Source organism: Diadema antillarum, unplaced genomic scaffold, assembly GCF_040938485.1.
Source record: "Diadema antillarum isolate AM-2024a unplaced genomic scaffold, OU_Dant_1.0 seq00001011_RagTag, whole genome shotgun sequence".
NCBI classification, from domain to species: Eukaryota; Metazoa; Echinodermata; class Echinoidea; order Diadematoida; family Diadematidae; genus Diadema; species Diadema antillarum.
The window spans coordinates 3,681-15,089 of record NW_027271847.1 but is presented as its reverse complement, the minus strand read 5'-3'; the positions used below and the strand labels follow the sequence as shown (position 1 = coordinate 15,089).

At 43.0% G+C, this 11,409-nt stretch overlaps 1 protein-coding gene across 1 annotated transcript; it reads right to left on the bottom strand.

Moving 5' to 3' along the window:
* Positions 1 to 3,332: 3,332 nt before the first annotated feature.
* LOC139742641 (uncharacterized) lies at positions 3,333 to 8,618 on the bottom strand. The gene has a single exon (XM_071653167.1). It carries the CDS (start codon positions 8,616 to 8,618, stop codon positions 3,333 to 3,335), a length of 5,286 nt encoding a protein of 1,761 aa, XP_071509268.1.
* Between the last annotated feature and the right edge of the window lie 2,791 nt (positions 8,619 to 11,409).

Below are 11,409 nucleotides of genomic sequence, written 5' to 3'. Positions count from 1 at the left end.
ATTCATTAGTGAAGTAAATGGTTGGATGATTTTATTGGAATTGTATATATATTGTTTTTCATGTTTTCAAGTTTGATATGGGCCATATTGTGTTAAGGCGTTGAGTGATAATTTTTTAGTTTTGAATGATTGTTAAATGTTTCTAAGGGGCAACATGTGTGGGTTCACATGCCTACGGGCAATATTTAATGTAAAAAATTACTTTTGTGTGCCCTGACCTTCATGTAGTCTCCATTCATTTCATTTTCATTTTGTGGAACGTGTACATGTAGGCCTACAGTGTATCCTTCGTAATGTTCATTCTGGTTTTTGTTTCATGTTTGTAATGTTTATGATAATGTATCCTATATTCTTTACCTGGTCGAATGAATAATAATAATAATAATAATAATAATGTAGCTGCTGGTTATTGCTACTGACTCTTATATGCTGTAATGTATGATACCCGGGCACCTTGTGTAATCTTGGGTTGGCTCTTTCTTATCACGCCACTCTTCCGCCGATCCGTCTCCCGATTTCCACTACCATTCACACTTCATCATCCGATCATCACACACTAACTGATGCTCTGTACACACTTGCGCTGCTCTGGCACGGTACGGTACTCACAAACTTGCAGCGAATCACAACCAAGTAACTGTGCTGTGGTATTGTCCACTGTGTTCTTTAATGCATCGTTTCACGTCTGACTCACTATTTTCTACACTTGGACACTTGAGACACGATCGAGCATCAATGAAGGTCAACACGATGAATTCTTCACTGCCTGTCTGTTCTACATCCTCACATGATTACCGAGCAGAAAAGGTGAAAAGGTGGAAAAGCGGTACAAAGTGGGAAAAGCAGAAGAAGCAGGTTGAAAGATTGTGCGCCTCCCCCGGGTCACAATCACAGCATCCCTCACCCGTTTCTGTCAGCCAAGTCCTGTCTTCTCTTTATATGTACTGCACATTATGCCAGTGAGATATATGCGTTTTCAGATTCGACCACAAGGTGGCGCTATTCCTGTTAAATCTGCAGTAACATTCCGGCCCCTTAATTTTCAACACGCTCGCCGGTGAAAATTACCTCTTTCTGTTTCCTTTAAACCATGGTAACCAACAATATGTAATCAAATGGTATCACCATTAAACCATGCACTATCTGTGCTTAAGAAACTTCACTTAGGTTTCTACACAACACTTCAATGTTCTAGTAACAAAATCAAATACGAACAGATGGTTATCTACCATGCATACATTTTAGTATGAAACAAACTAGAACAAATTAATAATGTAAAACACATAACCCAATGCTCCTTTGAGTTTGGCACTTTAAACTGTTCTGACTGATGAGCATCCTACTCAACTCAATACAAGGCATGTATTTACTCAAGGCACTTGCACCTCCTGCTGCTCTTTCTACTAGAATCAATCGTCAAATGATTGAAATCACAATTTCTCTGAGTTTAGCTTTTGTGTTTCAGAGCGTGTTTCTATACAATGTACACGACCAACCTTAAATGCACAAATCCTTTGAAACTCAGCTTGTCACTATACAACTAAGAACAATTAATGCAAATGTATGCAATACCAAATAACGAGTATGCCTATAGCATACCAATTTTGTTCAAATACAAAAACTCTCACTATGCATTTGAATCCTCCTTTGGCTTTTTACACTTTCGATTCTCTTCTACCAACACCTGTCAACACCAAATCTACAAACATTATCACCCGATGAACATATTTGCATACACATTCACTATTAATGACATTTATGTACCATGTTGTACCTCAATAATAGCATAAAGCAAACAGCATCAGAACAACAAATCACCACTTGGTTTTGTCTGATTCTGAAACAATGAAATGTACTTTGAGACAGTATACCACTGCTTCTATCTCTCTTGTTCTTTCTGACTTTGTGATCTCACAAAAACCATATTTACTCTGATCTTATACTAGAAAACTGCAACAACTCCCCATAAAATGGGAATACAATGCAATACACTTGCAATTACAAAGTGCACTTTTGTCTTCACACTTTTCCAAAACCATACTACACCAAAGCCAATGGTTTGCATACCAAATTCTATGGTTAACACCATGACCGATTTGGGAATATTTCTCTTTGTACATCTGTACCAAACCTCTTATATTCCATCTTGAATCTTGAATCAAATTTATGTCTGCACAGCATAACATAAACATATAATATCATACAGTATCATTTGAACTGTTCCATTACCTGTATGTCATAAAGCATTACACCAAATGACTCACACACTGAAGTGAGCATAGATCAAACAAAATATATCCAAAGACATATTACTTACTGGGCGTCTCTTTGCCAAAAAAACTCAAACTTTCAGTTTGCTTCTGAACTGAATATGTTCACTGCTGTAACATAGTGTACATTATGCAATTACTCTTATCTCATATACCACTTTTGGCAAATTATTACTCTGCACCTAAAGAGCAAATTACCACTGGAGCTATATTTTCTTGATGTCATCTCCAAAAAATGCACACATACCTTAACACATCCATATGATGCAGTATCATGAGAGATATCCACTAGTCAAAGAAATATTCTTCTTTTAAGCATCAAAACATGTACCTAGTGGTCAACTGGTGTAGCACTCCTTTTCATAATCACCTTGTGACTCAAAATGCAATACAAATGTGTAACAAATAACACAACTGCCTTTACCTTGTGTCACACACCAGAATTTTCTCTGTTATGAGTGGATCACTGTATGTCTGACCACTGTTATTTCAGCTTAAACACAACAAATGCAACCATTTACATAACATTCATACTCTTCATGCAACTGCGGCCATGAAGTCCAATATCGCTTGAAGCTTATATGAGTCAGCTTGATACAGTCTCTGTCTGTATATATCTAATATGTCCAATTTTCTTTGAGTTCCATTAATTTGTTGTTTCCACATATGTCCATTGTGCATCAAACGGTTTGGAGTGTCCTCATCATGCACTTGAGCAAACTTTGTTGAATGCGAGATGGCACATATCCGGTGATCACAAAATCACGGCAAACTAAGAGTGTGGCGGCGCTTGGCTCGCACCACACCTACTATACATTTGCTATTATCTTTGAAGCAAGCAATATTCACACTATTTCAACACGTGATTCACAAATTGTTGTATTGCTGCATAACTGATCCTGCTGCATACACGCTCCATGTAAACGTCATGCTATCCTGCTTGATGCTCCAAAACATACAGCTGTGGTCCAACTTCCATATCAAATCTATTTGTGGCGGCGCTTGGCTCGCACCACATCATAAGCACAAAATAATTCACAAACTTCAGGATCCCACAACTGATTACACATCTCCTTCCAGCAAAAGGCACAACTTGCTGATAGGCCGCGTGTAAACACCCAACTTTGTCTTCACTTCTACGCTGCGAACGTAGCCCTGAGCATCTGGTAGTGTGCGCGTCACTCTCCCCAGCAACCAGGTGTTTCGTGGCAATGTCTGGTCCACCAGCAGCACCAAGTCACCAACCTGGAGATTGCGTTGTGGCTCCACCCACTTCTGCCTCTGCTGCAACTGGGGAAGATATTCTTTCGTCCATCTGCGCCAGAACAGATCTGACATGTACTGCACCTGACGCCATCTTCGTCTGGCATACACATCAGTCTCTCGGGTCACCGTTGGTGGTAGTTGTGGTTGTGACTTCATTAGAAGCAGATGGTTTGGAGTTAATGCTTCTAAATCAGTCGGGTCATCTGACACCTTGGTAATGGGCCTCCCATTAATGATGGCTTCTGCTTCGCAAAGGAGTGTCTGCAAACCTTCGTCATCTAGTGTTTGCTGCTTTACAAGGTTAAACAGCAACTCTCTCACCGTGCGTATCTGTCGTTCCCAGACGCCGCCATGATGTGAGCCCCCAGGAGGATTGCAGCTCCACTGTATGTTGTGTTGCAGCAGTGCATCATTGATCTGTGCTTGATTCCATGCATCGATCTCTCGTTTCAGTTCTCTTTTTGTTCCAACCAGGTTAGTGCCATTGTCAGATCTCATTTCTTGCACTGCACCTCTCCGTGCAATGAACCTTCTAATGGCTGCGATGCATGAATCTGTACTGAGACTGTCAGCCTTCTCGATATGCACTGCTCTGACTGCAAGGCATGTGAACATCACACCATATCTTTTCACAACTGAACGTCCTCTCTTCACATCCAGTGGGCCAAAGAAATCGACGCCTACCCTTGTGAATGGAGGATCATCGGGCTTGATTCTGTCAGCTGGTAAGTCTGCCATCTTCTGCTGAAGAACCTTTGCTCGGTTACGTCTGCATTGGATACAGGTCCCCGTTATCTTCCGGACGGCAGAATTTGCACTTGGCATCCAGTAGTTCTGGTGAAGTCGAGCTAGTACGTAGTTTCTCCCACTGTGCCCTGACATCTTGTGTATGTGTTCTAGGATCAACTTTGACACATGACTCTTCTTAGGGAGAATTACAGGATGTTTCACATTCATGGGAAGTGAACCTCGACTCAGCCTTCCTCCAACTCTCAGCAGGCCCTCATCCAGCTCTGGGTCAAGTCTATAGATAGGACTTGTTCTTTTCACTCGTGTTTTCCGTTCTCCTTTACTTGCTGTTTGGACTGAGCCTTCGTTCTGGAGTCCCTCAATTTCACTTGGGAATGCTTCACTCTGAGCAAACCCCACAATCTTTGTTTCTGCAGCTTGCATTTCCTGAAGTGTCAGTCTCCCTTTCAGGGATTCCTCTTGAGAAGTGGTCTGCTCCTTCTTCTGACTCATCCATTTGACAAATCGCCTCAACCAGCACACTGCCCTTTTCAGTCTCATCCAGTCTGAGTAGTGATGGATAAGTTTGCTTGTGGGATTTGAAGTTTCCTCTTTGGTCACTTCCGTGGCAAGGCACGTTTTCTTCAATTCCAATTCAACATGCAGATTGCTTGGCGAGACTTCACTTCTTGTCAGCCACTCCTCATCTGGTGCTTGGAGGAACTCTGGGCCTTCCTTCCAGACATCTGACTGCAGAAACTTATCCGCTTCGATTCCTCTTGAACACATGTCGGCAGGATTAAGTGAAGACTCCACATACCTCCACTGGTTTGGTTTGGATCCATCTCGAATCACTGCCACCCTGTTCGCTACGAATGTCTTGAATCGTGACGTGTCATTATTTATGTAGCCAAGAACAGTCATACTATCAGTCCAGAAGAAGGTCTCATCTACCAAGATGTCGAGCTCTTGCTTGATCATATGGTCAACCCTGACTGCTACAGTTGCTGCTGTCAATTCCATTCTAGGAATAGACACCTCCTTCAGTGGTGCAACTCTAGCTTTGCTCGTCACAAACTTCATCTGTACTCTTTCTGCATTTTTCCATCGCAGATATGTGACGCTGCCATAGCCTTTTTCACTGGCATCACAGAAATGATGCAGGGTGACTGAATCTGGCTCAAAATCTGGTGGTTTCAAGCATCTTGCCATCTTGAACTCCATCAGCTTTGGTAGTTCGGTCTTCCAGGTGTGCCATTTCCTTAGCAAGTCCGGTGGAATCTTGGTGTCCCAGCCCAACCGAGATCTACATAGCACTTGGAGCAACTGTTTGGCTGGCAACACCACTGGTGCTACACATCCTATGGGATCATACACAGAGCTCACAGTGGATAAAATCCCTCTTCTTGTCTCAGGTTTGTCCTTCAGATTGATCGTCACACCCAGCGTATCTTCATTTGTCGACCACACAATACCCAGTGCCTTCTCAGTGATCTCATTCTTGACATCTAAGCTCAAGTCTTGTACACTCTTTGCTCTTTCCTCCACTGGGATCTTGGCTAGCACCTCTGGCTCGTTGCATAGCCACTTCGTCAGACGAAATCCCCTTCCTCTGCAGATCTCTGTCAAGTCTGACACCAATTTCTCAGCCTCCTGTACACTCTGTGTTGAGCACAAACAGTCATCGACGTAGAAGTTTCGATGCACAGTACGAATGACCTCATCTGAGAAGCTACCTGTCTGGTCCTGTGCTGCTCTTTTCAAGGCAAAGTTGGCATATGATGGTGATGATACAGCACCGAAGACGTGTACCTTCATTCTGTGCTCTGTCAAAGGTCGCTCGATGTCGCCGTTCTCCCACCACAGAAATCTCAACATGTCTCTGTCTCTTTTAGGTACACGGATCTGTGAGAACATGCCCTCTATGTCTGCTTGCATTGCCACTCTGTCTTGACGAAACCTGGTCAATACTCCAAACAACTTGTTCGCAAGATCCGGCCCCTGTAGCAGCTCCCTATTGAGAGAGAAGTCTCCATACTCAGCTGAGCAATCAAAGACGACCCGCAGCTTCCCTTTTTGAGGATGTACCACGCCATGATGGGGAAGATACCACACTCTTCCATCATTTCTTTGTATTTCTTCCTCAGGTACCTTCTCCATGTACTCTTTCTTCATCATGGAGTCTACAAAATCTGTGTATTCCCTTTTGAAGTCTGCTTGTCGTTCAAACCTTCTCTTCAAATGGCCTGCTCGCTGCATTGCTTGAAGTTTGTTATTCGGCAACTTCACATCATCTCTACGGAAGGGAAGAGCTATCTCATAATGACCATCTTCCATCTTCATTGACTGCTCTACCTTCTTGATGAAGATCAAGTCTTCCTGTGACTTCTCTTCCTTGTCATCAATGATCCTTTCATTGAAATCTTGATTGAACAGCCTTTCAAACTGCTGGTCAATGTCGGCCTTAGCCTTCACTCTGTGAGACTGGATTTTGTTTCCTCTAGCTCCATCCCGTGATACACCGTACACCAGCCATCCAAGAACTGTTCTGCATGCAAAGGGCCCATTTGGAACTTCACTGCTTATCACTTCTACTGGCTCCATTGCCCTCGGAACATTGCTTCCTATTAGCAATCCAACGTGCGCCTCTTCTGCTAAGGAAGGCATTACGATGTTCTGCAGATAGTGCCACTTCTGCACATCCTCTTGCCTAGGAATGTCTTCCTTGTCTACTGGTATGTACTGTTGTGAGTAAACTTCTGGCAGTCGTATGATGTTGTGTCCCTGCACATCCATAACCTCCAAGTCTCTTAACACTTGGCTGGTCGTAATCTTTTCGTCTGTCATGGTAGACATGTGGAGGTTGATCGTCTTGCCTTGCACATTCAACGTTGCTGCCAGCTTTTCTGTGCAGAAGACCGCGTTACTGCCAGAGTCGATGAACGCATATGTCTCTGTGCACACACCTGTCCTTTGTGAGCGTACTCTGACAGGCACAATGCCTGGCAAGGTGTCATTTCCTGGTGAACTTGTGTTTAAGCTGCACTTAATTGTGTTTGATGCCACCGCTTGATTTTTGTTCTCACTATTCTGTTGTTGCTGTGTAATAGTGGCAGAAGCCTCCGGTTCTATAGTAGCTTGCTGCTGAGTGCCAGCCGAGTTGTTCTCCCTTTTAGGTTGATCCACCTTCCACTCCCTATGCAGCACTGTTGGGTGTAGTTTGCTACAAATGCTGCACTTCAATCTCCTCTTGCAATTTCTTGCAAAGTGGGCAGCACCTTGAAGACAGCTAAAGCACAGACCTTCTTTTTTGCAGAATGACAGGCGGTCTTCATATGGCTTGGATGCGAGCACTGTGCAATCAGCCAGAGTATGTGTCCCTCTGCTGCAGAACAAGCACACTTCCTTCTTGCTCTCTGCTTTTGCTGCAGGCATCGCCGATGTGCTGAAACTTGATTTGCCTGCACTTGCAGACACCTTGCCTGTGCCTACGAATTTTGCTGGTGGTTTAGCCTGGTACTTCAGATTCCCATACACCGGATTCGTTGCAATCCTTGCTTGCTTGGCGATGAATGACACCACATCATCGAAGGTTATGTTGCCTTGCTTCTCCTCTTGGATGTCATCTGCTCGATTTCTCCATTTATCCCTCAGCTTGTATGGGAGCTTTCCAATGATCAGCCTTATGTTGTGAGAGTGGTTGACCTCTGACTCCATGTTGAGGTCCCTGGCAAGATTGTGCAGCTCAGTTACAAAAATCGAGAAGCGATGGAGTTCTTCTCCATCTTCTGGTTTGATGTCAGGCCATTGCACTGCTTTCATCATCATTGTCTCTACGATGAGCTGCCTATTGCCAAATTTCCTTCGTAGCAAATCCTTCGCCTTTCTGTAGGCCACAGTCTGGTCTTGGCCGTACATGCAGCTTTTCACGATGGCATTGGCTTCCCCCAATGTGTATTGGTCCAAATAATACAGCCGATCCGAGTCACTGCAAGTCTTAGCTTCGATGGTATGTTCGAATGCTCGCACGAAGGAGTGGTAATGTAGTGGGTCTCCTGTGAATGGTTTCACCTGCTTTTGTGGCAGAGAGGCCTTCATGTTTTGCTCAACGAGCATCCTCATCAGCTGATTCTGTTGCTGTAGAAATGACAACATTGCTGCATTTTCCATTCCTGCAGCACTAGCTGGTGCTGACATTTCCTCACGTGCGTTTCCATTTGCATGCATATTAAGCGGCTGCATTCTTGTAAAGCCTGTATCTAAGCTCTCTGGTGTCCTGAGTGGACTCGATGGTTGAGGCATGTATGGGTCTTGATGATACATTGGATAGTCATCCGACGTCTGCTCATCCATCTTTACGAATGGCTGTCTAAAGTCACTTTACTCCCAAATAAGTAAACGTGAACTAAACCTCGAAACTTGCTGCTTGCTTCCAGCCTGTTTCACTCTTAGTCCTGGTACTGCTTCATCAAGTCTTATCCAAAATGTGTTTAATCCTGGCCTTGCATTTACACTGTAATGTTTGCAAGTAATGTCCTTCAGGATTTCTGTAGTCCTGGCCTTGCTTAATAAAATATCATCTAAGACTATGCTGCTTTGGTCCTCCAACTCCTTTCAATACTAGACTGTCGACTGTAGATCTAGTCCAAGCTGGCTTCCAGTTGTAGTCCTACTGGTACCAAAGCAATTTGTGTACTGTATTAGTCCTATCCTTGCTTGTGACTACTCGTAAGCTGTAGAGTTCTAGATCCTTTCTTATTCCAAGGCTCTACAAACAGTTGGTCCTCCAACACTAAGATCCAGACGGTCCAGATGTAGATCTAGTCCATACTGCCATGAAGTTGTAAGAGTAAGACCACCTTCTATCCAATTGCAGTCATTATCCGGTTCGGACTGGGTTTAACAGTACTCTCACATTAACATAAGATCTATTTCCAGACCTTTTCTCCTTTTAGTCTTTCGGTCCAAGACTCTCCACCATAGACTAGGTGCTAGTCAATGTGGCCTTGTGTCGGCATCTATTTGCTAATATAGTCTTGGCCTTTTACCTGCAGATCTGTTCCAAGAGTTCTTAACTTTAGTACTTAGTCCTGGCCTTAGTTGAAGATCATCTGTTCCATGACTATCCTCAGTAGAGTCCTGGCCTTGTGTTTACTTAGATCTGTTCCAAGACTCCTTCGCTTTAGTACTTAGTGGTTTCTATTCCTGGCCCTACTTGCAGATCTGTTCCACGACTATAATCAGTAAAGTCCTGGCCTTGTGTTTTAATACTCAGATCTGTTCCAAGACTCCTTCACTTTAGCATTTAGTCATGGCCTGTATACTTGCAGATCTGTTCCAAGACTCCTGCTCTTAAAGTACTTAGATCTAGTCCTAGCCTCAAGTACTAGTTAGCAGTAGCACTATACTAGTAGATCTGTTCCAAGACTCCTTCACTTTAGCATTTAGTCCTGGCCTTTCTTGCAGATCCGTTCCAAGACTCCTTCACTTTAATACTTAGTCCTGGCCTTATTGCAGATCTGTTCCAAGACACTGATCACTTTAACGTTAGTACCGATTACAGGTACTAGACTAGTCCTGGCCTTACATTGAAAGAGTTAGACTTTCTTTCCTTTCATCATTCATATTCCAAGACTAAATCTAGATGTCTAACTAGCCATAGGCCTACTTGTACTTGGTAGGACTGGTTTAATTACTTCACTGTATCCACTTAAAGTCGCCTCTGATCCCGTTCATGTTGAGACTCATTTGACATGTTTCCACCCAATCAGTTCTGTCACTACACAGTCTCATTCTCCAAACGAGGCAATCTTTCAACTGAAATGTAGCTGCTGGTTATTGCTACTGACTCTTATATGCTGTAATGTATGATACCCGGGCACCTTGTGTAATCTTGGGTTGGCTCTTTCTTATCACGCCACTCTTCCGCCGATCCGTCTCCCGATTTCCACTACCATTCACACTTCATCATCCGATCATCACACACTAACTGATGCTCTGTACACACTTGCGCTGCTCTGGCACGGTACGGTACTCACAAACTTGCAGCGAATCACAACCAAGTAACTGTGCTGTGGTATTGTCCACTGTGTTCTTTAATGCATCGTTTCACGTCTGACTCACTATTTTCTACACTTGGACACTTGAGACACGATCGAGCATCAGTGAAGGTCAACACGATGAATTCTTCACTGCCTGTCTGTTCTACATCCTTACATGATTACCGAGCAGAAAAGGTGAAAAGGTGGAAAAGCGGTACAAAGTGGGAAAAGCAGAAGAAGCAGGTTGAAAGATTGTGCGCCTCCCCCGGGTCACAATCACAGTATCCCTCACCCGTTTCTGTCAGCCAAGTCCTGTCTTCTCTTTATATGTACTGCACATTATGCCAGTGAGATATGCGTTTTCAGATTCGACCACAAGGTGGCGCTATTCCTGTTAAATCTGCAGTAACAAATAATAATAATAATAATAATAATAATAATGATACTACTACTACTACTACTACTAATAATAATAATAACAATAATATCAACTAAAACCGGAATTTGTCAACACTGACAAATTAGGTGATCCGATCTCTTCGAAAATCAATGATTTGAGTCCTGATCCCAATAGGCATGACCGTAAAGGTTTCATCTCTGGTTATGGACATTGGCCGTGTGATGTATGGATTCTCATTTAGGAAAAAGGGAGTCGGGTTTGCCATCTTTGGTACCATATTCCGTATACACTATAACGAAGATACAGAATAAAGTATATTTGACCATTGACCTCACTTTGCACAGCCAAGATGGCACCTGAGAAAGAAATGGTTATTTTGTGAAATGATCCTGGTAACGTGGTCTTTGTGTGTGCAAAATATTGGAAAGATAGGACATGTATTCACCAAGATACAGGATGATACATTTATGACCTTTGACCCTAGTTTACCTACCTAAGATGGTGTTCGATCAAGTAGTTGTTACCTTATAAAATAATGTACGTCACATGAACTAAACATGTGCAAAATATGGGGGTACTAGGGAATGTCTTTCATGTGTTATTGCAAAGAAATTTGCAAAAAGAAAGAAATATGAAAATACATCGAAGGTAAGCTTTAATTTAAGCGAAGTTTTTCGACGTGATTTCGACGTCGTATGAAAAA